This window comes from Sinocyclocheilus grahami, unplaced genomic scaffold, assembly GCF_001515645.1.
Source record: "Sinocyclocheilus grahami isolate Dianchi unplaced genomic scaffold, SAMN03320097.WGS_v1.1 scaffold377.1, whole genome shotgun sequence".
Taxonomy (NCBI): Eukaryota; Metazoa; Chordata; class Actinopteri; order Cypriniformes; family Cyprinidae; genus Sinocyclocheilus; species Sinocyclocheilus grahami.
In genome coordinates, this window is record NW_015505556.1 from 1,951,743 (window position 1) to 1,973,656 (window position 21,914).

General features: G+C 36.7%; 1 protein-coding gene across 3 annotated transcripts in view; it reads left to right on the top strand.

Moving 5' to 3' along the window:
* The window catches only part of LOC107549660 (zinc finger protein 609-like), an 86,978-nt gene that overhangs the window by 49,543 nt on the left and 15,521 nt on the right, over window positions 1-21,914 (top strand). For all 3 annotated transcript variants that reach the window (XM_016230832.1, XM_016230834.1, XM_016230833.1), the window contains one exon: window positions 12,722-12,947. In XM_016230832.1, the coding sequence (XP_016086318.1) occupies window positions 12,722-12,947 (226 nt within the window). The remainder of the gene's footprint in view (window positions 1-12,721; window positions 12,948-21,914) is intronic.

A 21,914-nucleotide genomic window follows, 5' to 3' on the forward strand; every position in this document is an offset into this window, starting at 1 on the left:
TCTAATTATGCCAATTATTTGGCTTTTTAATCCATTTTGACTTCGGCCAACCTTGTCCGAGTGAATCTGACACGTTTAAAGAAAACAGGCCTCAGAGTATCAACATCGATTGAGCGCCGTGTTTTGTCTGGCATTGCGAAAGTGTTTTGGTTTAAGCGCTGCTCTCTTTCTGCATTTGTTTTCCAGCCATTGATTGGCTAGCAGACTTTGTTTTCTCATGCAATGGAATGCAACGATTCTTTCATTCAGGATGTGAGGCTGACAAGAGGATGTTTAAAGTCTCCTTGCACCTCTTTCTTTCTCAACTGACTTGCGTTTTTTCCTCTTTCGTCCTCCAGATCTGAACTCGAAGTGGTCTGTTGTTTACATAGCTCGGATTAGCGGCGTTAACCTGAAAGGCCTCTTAGAGTGAAGTACATCTAAACATAACGTGACATTTGTTAAACTATGTCGACGTGCTGAAAGGTGTTGATTGATGATTGGTTTAAAGAATCATGGTGTTGCCTTACTTTTGGCCTATTTAATGTTGCTGTGAAATTCTTGCAAATGAAATTCTTGCTTTGAAATTTTGCTTTTGTGACGTTCCTTTAGCTACAACAGAAGGAACTTCCATTAAAAAGCAAAAAAGTGATAAAAGTAGACACATATCGGTACATATCGGTTATAAGCCGATATTATGGACATTTTTTAATCCATTTCAGGTGATTTTGATCAATTTATAGCAGCATCCAATGATCACTTAATGTTAGTATTCAAATACACTAATATTTTAATTATACTAAATTAAATTATTAGCAAATCTGCGAATGTACATCCTCTTCTGATATACTGTACATGATAATGTTGTCATACTTAAATTCATGTGTAGCATTTAAAACGTTTTTACTGTTTTTAAGCAAATATTTATTTATATTTTATAGTATATATCAATATATTTTATATAAATTGTATTAAGAAATACTTCATTTTAATTAAAATAATTTTATTTTAATGACTTACACCTTCAATAGTTTGCACTTAAAAGCATGTGGCATATACAACTTTGAATTTTAGTGTTTACTCTCTCGAATATTTTTAGACAATTATTTTATTATAAAATATATATTTTTTGTTTAAATAGTATTTAGACAAAATATCATAGAATTTTAATCAGTTTTAATATTAGCCTTATCATACCGGCAAATCATTTAATATTCTGTACTCCTAAATAAAAGCTTGTAGCGTTTAAAATAATTGATTGTCAGAGTTTTATTTTTGCAGATATTTTTATAGACAAAATATCATAGAATTGTAATGTTTTAATTTAAGTGTATCAGCAATCATTTTAATATTGTGCACTCCTAAATAAAAGCTTGTAGCACTTAAAATGATTCAATTTACGGTTTTATTTTTTCATATACAATTATTTAATTGTTAATTTATGCTTAAATTTTTTTTAAACTAATCTAATAGAATTTCAATATCGTGGACTTCTAAATAAAAGCTTTTATACGGCTACGTTGAGTTGCATTTGTTATTTCCTCATTGCTCTCAAATGTCAGTGCTATTTGTGTTCTTATCGCAAGAGAGGAATATCCCGTGTTTTCAACCACAAAGCGCGTCTCAAAGGTGCAGCAGCTTGTCTTGGCAGGCGCTCTTGGGTTTTTTCCCTGCTAACGTTTTGAAGTCATCGCGCACACCCACCTCTGAGGTCATTCTGTTGTGGCTAGACGTTACTTTGCTCTCTGAGCACGAGGCATCTGGTATTTCCATCGGCGTGTTGCTCACGGTTGTGCAGTTCAAGTTAATGTGTGGCACTCGTTGAACAGATGTGAGTTCCCTCAGCCACATTTCACCTCCCCAAGACTGGCATATACAACTTTGAATTTTAGTGTTTACTCTCTCGAATATTTTTAGACAATTATTTTATTATAAAATATATATTTTTTGTTTAAATAGTATTTAGACAAAATATCATAGAATTTTAATCAGTTTTAATATTAGCCTTATCATACCGGCAAATCATTTAATATTCTGTATTCCTAAATAAAAGCTTGTAGCGTTTAAAATAATTGATTGTCAGAGTTTTATTTTTGCAGATATTTTTATAGACAAAATATCATAGAATTGTAATGTTTTAATTTAAGTGTATCAGCAATCATTTTAATATTGTGCACTCCTAAATAAAAGCTTGTAGCACTTAAAATGATTCAATTTACGGTTTTATTTTTTCATATACAATTATTTAATTGTTAATTTATGCTTAAATTTTTTTTAAACTAATCTAATAGAATTTCAATATCGTGGACTTCTAAATAAAAGCTTTTATACGGCTACGTTGAGTTGCATTTGTTATTTCCTCATTGCTCTCAAAACCGATATTATGGACATTTTTTAATCCATTTCAGGTGATTTTGATAAATTTATAGCAGCATCCAATGATCACTTAATGTTAGTATTCAAATACACTAATATTTTAATTATACTAAATTAAATTATTAGCAAATCTGCGAATGTACATCCTCTTCTGATATACTGTACATGATAATGTTGTCATACTTAAATTCATGTGTAGCATTTAAAACGTTTTTACTGTTTTTAAGCAAATATTTATTTATATTTTATATTATATATCAATATATTTTATATAAATTGTATTAAGAAATACTTCATTTTAATTAAAATAATTTTATTTTAATGACTTACACCTTCAATATTTTGCACTTAAAAGCATGTGGCATATACAACTTTGAATTTTAGTGTTTACTCTCTCGAATATTTTTAGACAATTATTTTATTATAAAATATATATTTTTTGTTTAAATAGTATTTAGACAAAATATCATAGAATTTTAATCAGTTTTAATATTAGCCTTATCATACCGGCAAATCATTTAATATTCTGTACTCCTAAATAAAAGCTTGTAGCGTTTAAAATAATTGATTGTCAGAGTTTTATTTTTGCAGATATTTTTATAGACAAAATATCATAGAATTGTAATGTTTTAATTTAAGTGTATCAGCAATCATTTTAATATTGTGCACTCCTAAATAAAAGCTTGTAGCACTTAAAATGATTCAATTTACAGTTTTATTTTTTCATATACAATTATTTAATTGTTAATTTATGCTTACATTTTTTTTAAACTAATCTAATAGAATTTCAATATCGTGGACTTCTAAATAAAAGCTTTTATACGGCTACGTTGAGTTGCATTTGTTATTTCCTCATTGCTCTCAAATGTCAGTGCTATTTGTGTTCTTATCGCAAGAGAGGAATATCCCGTGTTTTCAACCACAAAGCGCGTCTCAAAGGTGCAGCAGCTTGTCTTGGCAGGCGCTCTTGGGTTTTTTCCCTGCTAACGTTTTGAAGTCATCGCGCACACCCACCTCTGCGGTCATTCTGTTGTGGCTAGACGTTACTTTGCTCTCTGAGCACGAGGCATCTGGTATTTCCATCGGCGTGTTGCTCACGGTTGTGCAGTTCAAGTTAATGTGTGACACTCGTTTGACAGATGTGATTTTCCTCAGCTGGGGGCCGAGCCACATTTCGCCTCCCCAAGACGTCAGATCACCCAAGTATCTGAATTTCTAGTACCACTGGGGGACATTCTTTTCCTCCAGTCTTTCTTCCCAGACTTCTTAGTTTCGTCGTCCTCCTCAAAGGGTTTGGCGAGATCATTTGCTCCGCTGAAAGAGTTTTCTACACTGGTTTCCTGAAGCTTTCCAGAGCCGAATGGGATCCCCCTAGTCCTTCTCCACTGGTAAAGAAAGGGTTCCCGAGTCCTTTTACAAGCGTCCTATCGGGTGTCACTCTCGCTTGGGTCGCCCATCGACTCTGAAGAAGCAGATCATGTTTCTTTCCTGTAGAGGTATTCATTTCACGCAATTGTACTTGATAAGTAAAGCCTGTCGTCGGCCCAGATTATGATGTAGTTTCGGGGTGATTTAAATGATAGTTTCAGAAAAAGGGGGAAAAAAGTGCAGGATTAATTTTTTGGTTTGGTGTGTCATTTGTTTGAAAAACTCAATCTTGTGTTAACCGCAGGATCTGTGTTAAAAGCAGGGCTAGTGTACGCCAAACTTGGAGGGAAACTCAAAGAAAACGAGCTCAGAACCGCTAATGGCATGCTTCAGACCACAAATGAGAAAGCGAGCCAGGAAGCGAACGTTGTTTTTGTTGAACCTCGCCTTCTCTCCCTCTGAGGTTCCATATTAATTTAGCTCTTGTTTCCAGAGCGTTTTTTCCCTCAAGTCGTTTCACCTCACGCTGAGCGATTTGAGAAGCTGTTTGGGTTTAGCGGCTGGTGCGTATGGTTAACGTTTGGTGGTCTTTTTGTGGAGATAACACATTCTGGATTATGGTTTGGGAATGTAAGACTCTGTTGACAATCATATATTGATTTTTTTATTTATTGATGCTTTCATTTCATTTCTTGCAGGCCGTATTAAACTGAAAGCTTAAGATCAGCATTCCTCGTTTGCTGTGAACCAGTGAAGAGAAGTTAACCATGAAAGATATATTGAAACCATTGCTGTATTTTCTGCCTTTCTCAAATGTTTGGCACAGTTAAATTCCAATTAAAATATTTAACAATACACCAATATTAAAATTCTGATCCAGTAAATATTTTATAGTATAATTATTACAATTTTAATTCTACATAAAATATTTGTATTTAATCATTTATTGTATATATATATATATATTAGAATAATTTAATAAATAATTTTGAATACTTTTTAACCTGTGTCAAGTGATATTCAATATTTAATGATGCATGATCATTCACCCCAGTTTTACATTTAAAATAATTTTCCATTACCTAATGCTATTCAAAAATAACATCTGTAGCTAATATCAAAATGATCAATTTCTCCTAAATTGTACATTATAATATTGTGATGTGATTTGTTTTTACCAATTTTGCTTTTGTTCAATTAATTAAAATATAAAATTTTATTAAATAATTAATATTAATATTAAATTAATTAATATTATATTCAATAAGTTCTGGCCTGTGCATTAAGCCAGTAACCAATGAATGATGGCATTAGATGATGCTAAAGTAATCTAAAAATGTTTTAAAGTAATATGATAAAAATTCTAATATAGAAATATACAAAATTTGAATTCTAATATAATGTAATATAATACTTTATTAAATTAATTAAAATATAAAATTAAGTAAAATATTTAAAATATATTAATTCATATTATATTCAGTAAATTCTGGCCTGTACATTAAACTATTAACCAATAAATGATGGCAGTAGATGGTGCTAAAGTAATCTAAAAATGTTCTAATATAATATAATAAAAATTTGAATGAATAAATATATAAAATTCCAATATATAATATATTATATCATTATTGAATATCCAAAATTGACCATTTAAAATAAAAAAACTAATATCGGCCGATAACAGATATCGTACCGATATATCATAAATCTCTAATGATATTGTGATACATTGCGATGTATTCAGTCATAAAATGTGAAGTGTATTCTACTGTGATGTAGTTGGTAAGCACTCCATCATTATGCCTTAAGCATTTTGTGCCATTTGATTTCATTTAAACAGGTCTTTGTTGTTGTTTGCAGTTCCACACTGGTTTTACTGGCAAGTGGCTCTCATTGAGCTCTTTAACACTCATCAGTCTTTTCTCTCTAGTGTCAGTGGGTTTAACATGACCTCTTAGTAGTCCTCAGGTATAGATGTTTGTGGTGTATGTGTAAACAGCACTTACAATAGCGTAGCAGAGGACAGGTGTTCAAATGTGACACCCTCAGTCTAATCCTCCAGTAATCCCGACTGGAGCCATGTGTTCGCTTTCTTGCTGCCGACACTCTAAAGTACAGCCAATGGACACCATCCAACTGAAGAGAAGGAGCTGAAGCAGAGCTCGCAGTCGCTCTTCCTTCATAAAGAAAAACACTGGTCGTCCAATGAAATTGTCTCCATTCAGCGAAACGTTTCTCCTTTCATGTCAGACGCATCGGGTTTAACTGAGAACTGGAATTAGAGTGCGTGACTCCGCAGTTCCCTCGCAAACACTGTGGTCTTGTGAATTTTTAGTAACAAGACTGTAAATTCAAGAGCGCTCACTGGGGAAGGGAGGGAACGCTGAACAAGGCCGGCAGTGATTCCTCAAACACCATTTTTGAGTTTATTCAGCTAGTTGTTTTTGTTCAGTTACAGAAATACACAAAAAAAGTTTTTTTTTTAAACACAAAAAAGGTTCAATATTTATTTTAATAAAAGTGTATTCCAAATTAGTGCTGTTAAAATTAGCACGTTGACGCAGGCGTAGGGCTGCACGATCAATCGAAATGGAATCGAGATTGCGATTCAACAGAAGCTGCGATTGTCATGCGTATCTTTCAGTGAAGCACGGTTCTGTGATCAGCAGTAAATCTCCATCCGAAGGCCAGAGGGTGCTCTCGCGCTGAAACTCCAAATACGCCTCGCAGAAGAAACCCAGAAAATGTCTATCGCTGCAGCTGAATAAACTGAAGATTCAACTGCTTTCATTGATTCAGCGTGACTAATAAACACACGACTACGGCAGTATACGGTTTATCTGAGTTCTTATTATTATAATTTTCATTAAAATAAAGTATATTTATAATGCAATGCCTTTATCACTGCTTAAATACTATGAAATATGTTGCGTGCCTTATTCTGTGTAAGAAGCCACATCATCTCACAGAAGGGTTTATTTCAAACACTCGACTGACGTTATGAAGTGAGTTTGGAGTAAAAACATGTTATTAAATGTGGTATTTTCACATGCTTTCAGATGGAGCAGCATTTAGTACACAGAGCCGTAGTTCACTGAGAAGCTATGCAAACAGCTGTCATTATCGCGAACGATTTCTTCGATTTCATAATCGTGCAATAAAATCATCTGCGTTTTTTTTTGCGTAACTTGTCAGTGACCTACGGCTCTGTGTAGTAAATGCTGCTTCATCTGAAAGCACGTGATGATGATTTCCTGCTGATTACAGAACCGTCAGTACTATCAAAATGCGCATGACAATCGCATTCGATTAATCGTGCAGCCCTACGCAGGCGATTGAATTTTTCCAGTTTTATGACAAAATATTTCATGCAGTTAACGCAGGGGCGGAGCTACAGTTGGCCACCCCACTCACAACTGCAGCTTCTGTCTGTTTTCCTGTCAATTGCGTTTATTTAGACTCAGAACGGCTTTTGTGGGCACATCAAACAGGAGACTTTTCAGATGCATGCTCCACTTCACCTCAGCGATATGCGCGAGTCAAACGAGCACGGAAACCGTACAGGTGACGAGGAGCTTCAGTAGAACAACAGTGAACTGCGGTTAGATGAGATGTTTGTCAGGCCATACGTCAGTAAAAATGAATTTTCCTGTCCTGTCAGATGTTATACTGTGCTCGTAGCGCGTGCTCTAAAGTTGCATGCACAAATACAGTTGCATGTGCTTATTTCATATTAAAGTGCAAATGAAACTACGAGCATGCGTGTCAGATCCATGTTGTGCTCAGCAGCAGCTCTTAAAGTAACAGCAGCCAAATAACCTAATAACCCAGCAGCTGTGATGTCTGTTAATCAAAGATCAAAAGAAAACAATAGGAAATCAATAGCTTTTTTCTGTATTTAATTTAGAATTTAGTGTTTGATAACTTTATTCATTTTCTCTTTATTCATTTGTGAAGGGCACAGGTAAATATGACATGACATTATAATAGGTTTATGTGAAAATTGTTTTGTTCACTTAAATTAGAAGTTGTTACTTTTTAAAGTCTAATAAATGTTCAAATTTATAGCTCTCAATTATACTATAATGTTAGTATAGTCAACATTACATATAGTCAATAGTTAAATATTAGGGGAAAAAGAACAATTTCCTAAAGACATCAGTAGTGTTGGTATCAGTGATACTCACCTTCAGTCATAAAAAAAAGATGGCATTAAACAAATATTAAAAATATACTGTCTTTGTCGTTTCTACATTTAATTTGAAGATTGAATGTGAAATTATTGCAATATAAAAGTATATTTAAAAACTTTAATGTTAGTTGGGATTAATCGTGCTTAATCGTGATCAATTTAAAAAATGTGATTAAATTTTTTTATCGATTCACAGCACTATTACAAATACATTTGTATTTATTTTTTTTATTTTAAGTGAATTTGTATTAATTTTGTGCAATGTGTTTTGGAGGAATCTTAAACCTATTGATACTCTTAAAAATAAAGGTCCTTTATTGGCCTCAATAGGCCCTTTCGCACCTCTTTAGTTCCAGAACTAAACGTACGGTACTAAAGTACTGGGACGATTTTGCGCAAACTATTTCCCAGTACCATTTAAAGGGTTGCATTCGCACCGACAGTGTACACTAAGAAGTGACGTAAGCCGGTCGACAGCGACGTCATATGTGCGCGGCGTTCAACAACAGAAACAAAGAAGAACAACGTTAACAACAGGAGGATGGAGGACGCTGTGATCGGAGCTGTGTTTTGTTGTGTCTCGCGGGTTTCACAATAATGGACATGGAAAGTCGATGTATACGTAAAGCGATTGAAAGAACGGAAAGGAGGACTAAGAATCTCCAACGACAACTGGCAGTGCTATATTTGCTACAAGTGCCTGCACTTCAGCGTCCGTCCATCTATCGCTGTTCTCCATACTTGCGAAATAAGTTGACATGGTTACAGTATGTTTACATGGCGTTTTAAATCATGGTGGGTGAGGGCGTTTTCGTACGCGTTTGGCCAATCAATGTCTACTTGCGTCACGATTAGTACCAGTTGTGCTGGTTAGACCCTGCTCCGGAGTAGGAGCTAATTTGGTTCTCGAAAAAGGCAGTCCAGTACTAAAATCGCTCCCAGTTCCGGCTGTGCGAACACGCCAAAAAGTGGGTAGTTCCACAATTAGTTCTGGTACTATGAAAAGGTTCCTGCCCTAATGGTTCCTAAAAGAACCCTTTTTTAAAAAAAATTTTGAAGTGTGAAGAACTTTTTAATAATCTAAAGAACCCTTTTTCCAATATAAAGAACCTTTTGTTAGGGATGCACCCATTCCGATACTGGTATCGGTATCGGGCCCGATACTGGTCTCCTGTACTCGTTAAAATGCCCCGATACCAAACGCCGATACCATACAGCATGTGATAAGCGCCATATTCAAACAAAGAAACGCCGACAACAGAAAGGAGTTAAGGATGTCTACTACAAAGTATATGCAATGAATATAATGTTAAACATTCAGTATTAACGCCTATATAGCTGATGTGCGCGAGCTGATAAACAAAGCACACTGAGTGGATTGAGCGCGCAGCGGCGCAGATGCGCGAGCTTGTCGAGTGAATATCTCTTTCTCACAGACATCACTGGAAAGTTTGTAGTTCGGTCGGATATATCATAAACAAGTAAGTAAAACAATGCACAAGTTACTTAACGGTAGAGGGAGAGAGAGGGAGAGAGAGGGAGAGAGAGGGGGAGAGGGAGAGAGAGAGAGAGAGAGAGGGCACTTCTGTTGTGTGATCTTTGATGTTTGCTCACTTAGCACACGCATCATTTGGATTAAAACTAAATTGTAAAAATAAAACCATTCATAGAGGCATTCACTATAAACATCATTTATTTTCTACCTTAGGCATACACGACTTTCTGGCGAAAGTGAATCTAGCAGCCTGTATGAAATGTGCTAGTCTGTACTATTCTGCATCAGTACAAATACGTGTGTGTGGTGCACGTGTTTTGCTTGCTTCATGAGTGTTTCTGCATTATATGAGTGGCTTTGGAAAATAAATCGCAGCACGTTTCATATGAAAAAAACGCAACTTCTATTTCTGAAAATATCACAGTTAGGAGATTTATAACGAGTGGTTCCCTGCATTAATACAGCAAATCGCGTGATTACAGTACTTCATACAGTGGACTACCAGTAAAATTGATACAAATTTGGGTCCAAAAATTATTCAGACCAAGTAAGTTGACAGCATGCCCAGAAGACTACAGGCTGTCATTGAGGCTAAGGGTCACCCCATAGTTGTGTAAATACTGTCATACTAACAGCTGTCTGAATAATTTTTGGTTGATTGTAATCTATTACATACCTTTCTATTAAAATTATCTAACATTATCAAGCTGAATTTGTTCTGACACAGTTTAACTCTGAGTTCTTGTCATATTTTATTACCATTTTCTAAACTATAGCGAATAAACTGTGATAATGTGAGAAATGTTGAAGGTGTCTGAATAAATTTGGGCTTGACTGTATCTATTTGATAAATAAGTTAACCAACTAACATTATACATACTCTTTTGGTTTCTGTACCCAATATTTAAAAAATGTACAAATGCAATAAAAATATCGGTATCGATACTCTGTATCGGCAAGTACCAAAAATAAAAGTATCAGTATCGGGCGACTACTGGAAAAAGTGGTATCGGTGCATCCCTACCTTTTGTGCAGTGAAAGGTTCCATGGATGTTAAAGTTTCTCCATAGATTCAATGTTCTTATTGTTCATTATAGAGAACATTATATATAAGAACATTATAGAGACAATGTTCTTGTTATTCCCTCTGTTATTTTGCACATTTCTCTGATATTTTGCACATTCCTACCTCCGGATGCCATTTGCACTGTTATGGTCATTGGCCATATATAAACAAATGCTATTTACGCACCTCACTGTATAATGCACCTTCTGTTTATACTATGCACACTATGTTGTTTGTACTGTCATTTGCATTGAACTGGTCTCTGCCCTTCTACCTCATATCTTGCACTATATGTCATAAAGCTTCATGTATATACATATATTCTAATGTAATAATATTCGCACTTCTGGTTAGATGCTAACTGCAATTTCATTGGCTCTGTACTTGTACTCTGCACTGTGACAATAAAGTTGAATCTAATCTAATTCCAAAACCTTTATATTTAAATGTTTGAAGTAGAAAAAGGTTATTTAAATTATTCAAATGCTTTTTTTTTAAACTGGTTCTTTTAACAGCTGTTCACTGAAAGGTTGTTTGAGGAACCAAAATGGTTCTTCTGTTGCATCACTGTGAAAACGCCCTTTTGAAATCTTTATTTTTTTTTAGAATGTAGAAGCAAGTAAAGATTTCTTTCATTTTTTTTTTTTTTTTACATTTTTCATTCACATTTATGCATTTGGCTGGCACTTTTATCCAAAGCAACTTGCATTTGCATTATCAGTTCATGCGCTCCCTGGGAATTGAATGCATGACCTTGGCATTGCAAACGCCAGCTGCTTTATCAATTACAGGCTTCTTCTGCTGCTTGGCTTTGGTGAACAAGCAGTGAGTCACAATAGGAACAAATGTTTATGCTTCTTCAGTCGTCTCTGACTAACAACCAGCCACATCTTGCCTTTCCGTTTTCTATTTTTCTTTCACTTTCTACAGATTTTATATTTTGTTGTGGTACAGAATACAGTGTTTACATCTGAAGACAATATGAAATCAAAATTAAACTTAGTTTTTAATACACTTTCTTGGTCTAAATGTTGCAATTACATGTTTGTTTGTTTTTTTGAAAGGAATAAACAATGCAACATGCAATGTTTGCTATTAATATTAAATTACACTGAATAAAATTTGGTGTAGAATTAGCTTTGAAACGGTTTTCTAGTAATTGTGTTAAATCATTACGAAGAAGCATCACGTAACAAATTGAATTCGAGAGGAAATGTAAAAAGACTGAAATAGCTCTCCAATAATCAGTTTTATTTACAACTTTTTCTAGTGTACACCTTATTTGCATGAAATCGAAAAGCCAAATTTGGATTTAGTGTACAGACATTAATTTGCATTGACGTTCTCAAACTTGAGTTGAATTCAGCAGTTCTCATTAAATAGTCTGATTCTGCTGCATGATTGTTCTCTAAAGCAGTTGTTTGGTCAGTATGTCTGCCAAACCCATTTATCTCGAACACACTCAAGGATGCATGTCAACAGAGAAATGGACCTAATTACTTTGCAGTAGTTTAAAGTTAATTTTAAATGAAATTGGCACATGTATCTCTGGCTTTAATTCTTTTTCGCCCACCACAAAGCTTTAATTCAATTCAACAAAAACCCATAATTAGATTATCAAATGGGCTAATGCGTGGCGTGCTGAGTTTGCAGGAGTGTTTGTGAAACCGAATGGTCGAGGAGGAACAGCTGCGGCAGCTTATGATGAGCCTTAAGCATTAAGCATCGTTGGCCATGAGTAATAATCACAGAGAGCGCTAATGGTTCTTGGCACTAAGGTTAAATAATCCCAGGCTCTGTTCTGTGTTCACATACTTCTCCCTCGCCAGTCTGATAATTGCTGTAATTGAACGTAGAGGTTTGACGTTGAGCCTAATGTCAGCTTATGCTTTCATAGCTGTCTGTTTACAGTCACTGTAATTGCATTACTTATCCTCGCTTTATTCCTTTTACCTTACTTGAAATGAACGTTAATTATGATGAGCTTTAATAACGAAAAACTCATTCACATCTAACCGTGCATTAAAGTTTTTCTTTCATAAGCCTTCGAACTTGTTTATTCTGGTATTACTTTATAAATAACTTAAATCAAATGTAGGTAATGCAGATCAGTAGTCTTATCATTTTAAATCATCCTACAGCTGCGATTCCTCTTGCACTTTTAACATACAGTGTTTCGATGTGGTTCAGTTATGATTTTATCGTCACTCGCTAACTGAATCCTTTCTGAAATCTCCCGCAGATGGAGTCTCCGGTCTCCACGCCGGCACCGCCACCGCTCCACCTCCTCGCTCCTGTCGGCAACAGCGACATCTCCTCCTCGTGTGAGCAGATCATGGTCCGCACGCGCTCCGTGGCCGTCAACACCTCTGACGTGGCTCTGGCCACCGAGCCCGAGTGTCTGGGGCCCTGCGAACCTGGCACCAGCGTCAACCTGGAGGGCATAGTCTGGCAGGAGACTGAGGACGGTAAGGACTGGAGCCAGATGGATGCTACATGCTGTCGGTTAAACATTTAATCACTGTTATATTTAATGTTAAACTCATGTCCGTTGAAATGAAGACTAGGGCTGCTCGATTTGGGGGAAAATCTAATTGCAATTTTTCTGCAGTTCGTGATTTACAGTGCTTCAGGTTTTCTGCGCTTCTTTATATGGATGCACTCTTTGGCAACAAAATCTATTTTGATTATAGAAATCTGTAGGGAGCCCTCAGAGTTTCTCTCTTGTTAATAACAGCTAGTTTATAAGTGCTTCTCATTACAGTTTTGAAAAGACAGTTGGGGCATGTTGCATTTTCAAATACACATTATAAGTGTCCCAAATTCAGAACAGATGCAGAGATGCGAAACTGAGCCACTCTTGAGATGCTGAAAGCACTGGATCATGAGCTGCTCAAATGTAAATGAGCACAGAGCAGCGCTTATTATCATTAACTAAAACTAAAACCATGAAAAGAAAACATTTTCATTATTTAAAATAACTGTTAAGTAATATTTAATATAAAAAATCTAAGATTTTTTAAATAAAAAAATATTTTATTTCAGCTAGTTGCCAAAAAAACTAATAAAATTACCAAAAATGTTATTCTTAATTTTAATAATTTTAAATTAAAATGAAAAAAAAGCGTTTTAAACATTTTAGTATCATTGAGATTATTATAGATTATTTATAATTGCATTATAATTTGTAATAATAGTTTGAATTTTTTTTAATTTAGAAGTTTTAGCAATTTTGTTGTTTTTGTCAGTTTTATTAGTTTTTGTTTTTTGTCTATATAGTTTTAATTCATTTTTATTTCAGTTTTAGTATGTCAAGGTAAACTAAATAATAATGACAAAAGTTTTTTTTATTTTTTTTTTATTTAATGTCAGTTAACATTAGTCAAGTAACATTTTTTTTTATGGTTTTAGGTAGGGCTGTGCAAAATATCTAATGTGATTTTCATGCGCATCTCGTCAGTAAAGCTGCTTCTGTGATTAGTAGTAAATCTCCAGCACGTGCTTTCAGATGGAGCGGCATTTACTACACAGAGCCGTAGTTCACTGACAAGCTACGCAATATCGCGTTCAAAATCGGCAAAGAATCGCCTGTGATTTTGAACGCGATTTTGTGTAGCTTTAAGCAGCTTTACTGACGAGATTCGCATGAAAATCACATTAGATATTTTGCCCAGCCCTAGTTTTAGGTTTAGTTAACAATAATAACCCTGAATATAAAAATCTAAACAAAATATTAACACAGACTAGTATATGTTTAATACTAAAATAACACACAATCGCGCTAAGCCATATCGTGGTTTTATTTTGATGACTTGAAATCCTTAAATTTTGCTTTTTTCAGCCACACTGAAAGAATTCGATCACATCCTTTCACTGAAGCTCCGCCCTCTAACAATGCTAGTTTTCTGATTGGCTGACACTCGGATTCTGTGATTTTTCATGATGCTTATTTCTGTCAGCTAGCATGTTTAATATGTGGTTTCCCAAAAAATGCTTGCAGGATATTGCGCATATAAACAATTAAGCCTGTTTTGTGCTTGTTGCCCATCTAGTGAAGTGCAGACTAGGGAGCACACACTTATATTTGCTTGTTTAGCTTCCTGGACACTAATTCTAGCTTGGCTTTGAGCTGGAGCAGGTGATTGACAGAAAAGCTGCTGCTTGCCTCATTACGCAATGCTTTTTCTCCAATAAAACTGATGTTTTTCATCCAGGACAGGTGCCAAACTGTTTAGATCTGCATGTCAGGACTGCATTGCTGTAGCCATTAGCCATTTGTGTGTGTTTGTGCTATAAACAAACAAAATCCAGACATCGCAGTTTGTTTTCTCCACCTGATGAAGCATAACCTCTCAGTTTTTCTTCCTAAGTCCTCTGAAGTTTGTGTTATTAGCTGTCTGTCAGACACTCCCTTCGGGCGAGTTCTATTTTTTTGTATAGACTAGCGGGCATTTATAGGCAAATTAACCTGACAATAGAGGTTCCGTTTTAGCAGGCTAATGGTACTGTATGTTGTAACACGAGCAAGTCTTTTCGGCTATTTGGCTGATGTCTGTTATTTGAACACCCAGCCATGTTTCCTCTTTGTTGCGATAACGCAGAATCGCTGCAACTGACAATTTCAGGGAAGGTCAAAAGGCGCCACGCAGCTCGTACTTTCACCTTCGCCCACTCGTTCCATTAGCTCCGCTAACGCACAGAAATTGTGCTAGTTCACACCACATCAAATGCTTCCTGTCTTCCCCCGGTCTCTTCATATCTCCATCCGTCTCGCTTTACCTCCAGTCCTGATGATTCAGTGCTGAGGTCTCGTGGCACAGCGGTCTCCATTTGACAAATGCAAAGAAAACAAGCCAGAGAAAAGTCTGAAAGCGCCTCCGGAGAGGGTCACGGGAATGAGCAATAACAGCCAGACCAGCATGCCTTGCAGTTGGAGGCTGACGAGCTGTTAGAGACGTCTCTGTTTGGATGCCCGGAGGCTTTCTGAGCTCTTTGGAGAGTTGTGTAATGGATGGACTTCTGGGTTATTGGTCCATCTGATTTACTGTGGCTTACATAAAACTAGTGTGGTGTTTATGAAGTTCATACAAGGCAGGGTTATTATAGTTTTGAATTTTACATTAAGTTTTTATGTGCACTTTAATTTCAAAATTTGTACTTTTGAGTTGGTTTAGTTTTCACACAAATACCATTTTAGTTGACAGTGCATTGTCTTATTTTTTTAGTGAATGAAATTAACATTAACTGAGCTTAATAAATGCTTAAGGCCATTGTTTGTTCATGTTAACTAATGTAATTAATGTTAAACAAATTAACCCAAAATGTTACCATTTTCACTCCATCATTGTTAGTTTTAGCTTCGCTTTAGTGTTTTTAGTTTTCATTTAGCTTTAATCTTATTATACTTTTAGTATTTTAGGACTGCCAAAGTTAAATGCATTTGACTGAACTAATCTGGTACAATTGCTAAACTGGTATAATTTACTCTAGTGTTATTTCTATATTGGCAAATCTTTTTTTAATGCAAGTGGGTGAATTTCAAGTTTTATAATGTGCATCTAAAACTTTTTGTTTTAGTCAGTTTTACATTCATGAAAATGGTTTTGTTTAGTGTTTTTTTTTTCTTCAATAATGTTATTTTTATATTTAATTTCTAATAGCTTTTATTTAGTTTTTTTTGAGTCATTCAGCAAAGACCAGTAATGGCTTTTGTGTTGAATGTTTCACAATTAAAACTGACAGGTCTTGTAGTTGTAGGTGTTAGCAATCAGAATAAATCACCCCAGCTAATAGAAATTTACTTGCACAGCTGGCTAGTTTTTCTGCATCATTGGTGCATGAATTATTCTGCATATGTATGTGATTCTCATCCAAAACGTTGCATTCTGTTTAACTAAAGTCGTGCTCATTTACACCTACAGTTTAAACAACCTCTTTACGTTGTAATTTGACTACCAAATACTGACCTTTGGGGCGGCAGTATTTAAAGGGAACCGTGCGGATCAAAGATCGCTCTCCTCCTGGGCTGTCAGCATGAGGAGATGGAAGTGCCCCTGACCTGGCAACCCAAACCCTCCTCCATCAGCCTGTGGCAGCTCATCAAAACCAGAGCGAGTAACGGGAGGTTCATAGAGAATAGAGTAGATTGGGTCAGGGAGCAAAAAGCTCAGAGAAAGTTACATTTTGCAAGAGCCGCACAGCAACATGCGTTTCTGCGCCAGGAGTCTTGTCTCTTGTTAACACCACCTGCTGACACTCTCAAATGTCAGCCTCAAATCTTCCAGTGCTTTATGGCTCATGGAGTTCCTTGCCAGAAAAACATCCCTGTGGTGGGCTGGCACGACACTAGCTTGGCTTTGGCAAAACTACCGGAGCATTTGCCAGGCCTGAGTTGTTTCGATTCTTGAGTGCGGGTGGCAAACCTCTACACACGCATACCAGGTCCTTTCTGTCCTTTGTGCCAATGTGGCCAAGCAAGTTTTCTCTTATTATTGGGAGTCGGCCATAACCAGTCCTGTGTTCACCATCATCAAAGCATGATGTTCTGGTGTTCAAATAAGTCTTAACCACAAACCCTTTGTCTTTCCCGGAAATAAAAGGGATTGTGAAGCAGGTATTGAAGCAGGAAAATGCCGAAGGAGATAAGACAAACTTTGTTCTGGAGAACCGCCAGATCTTTCCAAACAATTAGAGGTTGTTTACTTTGCTGCGAGGAGGTCCTTGGAGCTATCTGAAAGCTGTTTCTCTTGGTGGCACATTTCCACCTCTCAAACCGGCATGTCTGTCATAAACATGGTGGCGTTGTCCAAATTCAGAGCAGAAGTCTAGTGCCATGGCTATCGTCCCCTTTTCCGAAGGAATGTAATGAAGACAGTCACTTGACATGTGGATGTCGGCTCAGACAAGCTGGTCTGGAAAACGCACAAAGGGCCCAGTTGGGCTGTCATGTTTGCCCTGGAGAGAGTGGTATTCATTCCTTTTCTTAGTCTCTCTGGTCTCTTTCTTTTCTCTGTCAGTCAGACGGACCTCGCCAAGCCAAGCACATACAGAATGCCAGATCTAGCCTGTCTTTTTCTCTCTCAGCTTGTGGTCAAGCCTCAACTCTGCCTCGCTCTGCTTTTGGTTTTGTTCCACACTTCCCTTTTCGTCTCTTCCTTTTTTCCTCAGATCTTCCATCAAAGTCTTTCTCCTCCTCGTCTTACAGCTCTTACATTTCGCAGTGGGGATCCAGCTAGCTTTCTCGATTCCTGTCAGCGCTCGGCAGGCTGTCAATATTGGACAACAATGACCAGATGCAGCTCGTTCTCGCTCGCATTTCTCCTCTGGCTTTTGCAAGCTGAAAATCCGAAACCGATGAAGACATGCCAGCTAAGAACGACCTCAACAGTGTTGACGTTAGTTCCTCAGAGCTGTCTTCTGTAATGCTAAAGTGATATCGCCTGGGAAGTCTTTGTGTTTATTTTCCAGGTTTGAATGGCAAGTTTTGTTGTGTACCTTTCACTCTCTTAGGATTCCATCCTCCCGCTTTACTCAAGGGTTTATAATTGCCACCTGGCAACCCTTCGTCGTCCACTGGGAAGAAGTGCTGAGGATGGATGTCTGGGGGGAAGGGAATGTTCTCACCCCTCTGCTGAGCACAAGTTACTCAGCAGTGCCAAAACACTTGTGTAGATATTACAAAAGAAGGGCCCCTTCACGTTCCCTCCTTCCCCTTCTCTCTCCTCCCTTCTCCTCTCCCAGGAGACCTGCTCACCTCGGTCATGTGACCCAGATAATCAGTAGAGGCAGCCACCCGAGCAAGCATGTCAAAGGATCACAACCTTATAAAAAAAATCAGGTCTTTGACAACCAAATCTCCTCTTAGTTGTTTTTAAGATGACTGATTGTTCCTGCACTAGTCTCATGCAAAAACAGATGTCAAACAGGATAATTCGTGGTTGTCTTTTATTAGCATGAGCTTATTTTATATATTATATATTTCTTAAGTGGTTTGATCATCATTTCATACAAATATCGAAAATAACGCTCCCTCTCACACGTGTGTACATAATGTTGTGACCTTTTTTGTCCTATTGATTATTTAATCAAAACTACATAAAAATGCAGTCCATACAAGGTGTATGATGTGCATTTTTTTTTTACTTTTTAAATTGTGTAATCTCGTGTTGTGACTCCAAAAAGGAAGAAAGAAAACAAGTTTACCTTTAAATATGTTTAAAAAAACATCAAAATAATTAATAAAGATGTGTACACTCATGGCAAAAAAATTTATGTAAATACATTTTTACACTCGTAAAAAAAAAAATTTAATTTATTGTGATTGTACCACTTGAGTCATTTAATTTAAATAACTGAATAAACTTTTCTTTATTGTGGACGCAATCTTTTGTTGTGTGTGTGTGTGTGTGTATATATATATATATATATATATATTAGGGGTGTAACGGTACACGGATGTCATGGTTCGGTATGTACCTCGGTTCGGGGGTCACGGTTCGATACGATTTCAGTACAACAGGAAAAAAACAACAAATCTATTATGCTAGGTTTTTTTTCATTTATATTGAACAGAGTAGTACAAATTAAAAATTTTCCACCTAGATGTGAAAATACTAAATATTATATTACATTATAATGTTATATAAAATCTGCAGTACATGTATATACAAGGAATAAATTCTTGAAATATATTTGACTTGGTTAACAGATAAAAGCCGTGCGCGCGCACACACACACACACACAAAACATAGTTCCAGCATTGCTAACTTGACAGCACAGTTGGTACTTTATCAAAATAAAATACAGTGAACCAAACACCAGTGCGCCCTCTTCTGTGTCACCGTTGGAATGCCACTGAAGTACAAAGCCTATAATTAACATAATAAATAATAGTTTAGCATTCAGATACATCGCAAATATGGAAATATTATGGAATATTTGGATTTGTGCCAAATGAGAGAGGTAGGATACACGAGCACAAAGCTCCATTTCGCAAACAGTTGAGTGCGCAAGCCTTTAAAGTATACTCCTTTGTCAGTCTGTGAGAGACACGTTCAGAATCAGCACATGGTCACTGTCTAGTGGGCTTTGTTTTCAAGTGCGCAACTCATGGCATTTGCTCGCTGTTCTTCTGCTGGCGGTTATCAAACAGCATTGCATTATTGCGGGCGCCCCCTTTTGTATTGAGGGTGAATTGCCTGTTTTCGTTGTAATGCCTCATGCACCGAACCGTGATGTCCGTACAGTGACGGTTCGGTACGAATACATGTATCGTTACACCCCTAATATACAGTATGTATATATACATACAGGGCTCCAGACTAACATTTGAGAACAGTGGCACCAGCGCCACTAAGTGTTTGTTTACCGCAAAGTATATTTTGGTCATCCCATTAAAAATAACATTCAAACTGGATCATTTTAGAGCTTTAAAGTGCTGGAAATAGTGAGTGACGTGACATGTGGCCAAGTATGGTGACCCATACTTGGAATTAGTGCTCTGCATTTAACCCATCCAAAGTGCACAGACAGAGCAGTGAAAACACACACCGTGAACACACACCCGGAGCAGTGGGCAGTCTGTTTTTTTTGCTGCGGCGCCCGGGGAGCAGTTGGGGGTTCGGTGCCTTGCTCAAGGCCACCTCAGTCGTGGTATTGAATGTGGGAGAGAGTGCTGTACATTCACTCCCCCCCACCTACAATCCCTGCCGGTACGAGACTCGAACCCACAACCTTTGGGTTACGAGTTCGACTCTAACCATTAGGCAACGACTTCCCAAATAGTTGTGTGAAATGCTTGAAAGTCATTGAAAAGTACTTGAATTTCTCTCTCAAAAGGTTGTACAAACTCTGAAATGATGTAATGCATTCGACTATTTCTACCACAACACCATGGTTACAGTTAGCGTTACCACTTCTGGTTTCTTGACGTATGTCAGCGCTGTTTATAAAAGAGAATTCTGTGCAGAATTTGAATGATTCTCACTAGATCTCGCAGCAACCTTATCATTGTGTGGCGAATTCAAACGCTTCTCACTGGATCTCGCAGCACTGTTGCATCTGTGCAGTAACAGTGTCGCGAAATCAACTTTGGCTATTCTGAGCTCGAACAAGTTTGTTTGCATCATGGTCCGAGCTGATAAACGGTTTGCGCTGCGCAGCTGAAACATAGTGCAGTTTAGTTTCGCTTTCGTTTCGTTTGCCATTTGATGTTTCTTAAATGCAACAGAAATGGCAGCACTTATGAGTTGGACAACAAGATGGACACGCCAGTGTTGGGCAGTAATAGTAACTAGTAACTTAGTTACTGTAATAATATTACTTTTTGCAGTAACTAGTAGTGTAACTAATTACTAATAAGATTTCAGTAATAATATTAGTTACCATTCATGAAACAGCTTACTTACAGCTTACAGATGCCTCAACCCCGCTGATTTAAAATCCAACAATCAAATAATTCCTAGATTTATTTTCATAATTTTCACGACTCGCACATGTATGTGATGTCCCCAGTGCAGCAGGCAAGCTTGGAATATGGAAAAGCTTAAATTCAGCAGATAGAAATATTGCATTATATTGATTTTGTCAGGAAAAAAGATGATCATCAGCACTTTTGTGTAAGTTGTGGCTTTACTTTAACTCTGGCATTACATCCCACCCACATCCCTCTGATCAGCATGTGGTATTATCTGATCAGAATTGTTACTATAATTAAAAATCTTTTTGGAAAATTAGTTTCTTACAAACTTAATGAAATAGGAATCGTATATGGGTAACGGAGAAATTATGATTAGCTTCAAGCTACACATGACAATTAATGAGATTAATACAACACTTCTACTTGAATGTCACTATCAATCACTAGAATTTTATGTGGAAGATACACAGTTACAACTTTTGTGGGGTGTGAAGAAAAAGTAATGTAACTAGTAGTGTAACTAATTACTGTTACCAGAAATTAACAAGTAAAGTAACAGTATTACTTTTCAAATGAGTACCTAGTAATAAGTCATATATTACATTCTTTGAGTAACTAGCCCTACACTGGTCGCGCCAGTGCGACCGCTCACAAAAATTAGTCGCACCAGCAGAAAAAATGGTCCCAAAATGTGACTATTTGGTCGCAGTCTGGAGCCCCGATATATATATATATATTCCAAGGATCTTGGCAATCTTCTTATAGCCTACGCCATCTTTATGTAGAGCAACAATTCTTTTTTTCAGATCCTCAGAAAGTTCTTTGCCATGAGGTGCCATGTTGAACTTCCAGTAACAAGTATGAGAAAGTGAGAGCGATAACACCAAATTTAACACACCTGCTCCCCATTCACACCTGAGACCTTGTAACACTAATGAGTCACATGACACCGGGGAGAGAAAATGGCTAATTGGGCCCAATTTGGACATTTTCACTTAGGGGTGTACTCACTTTTCT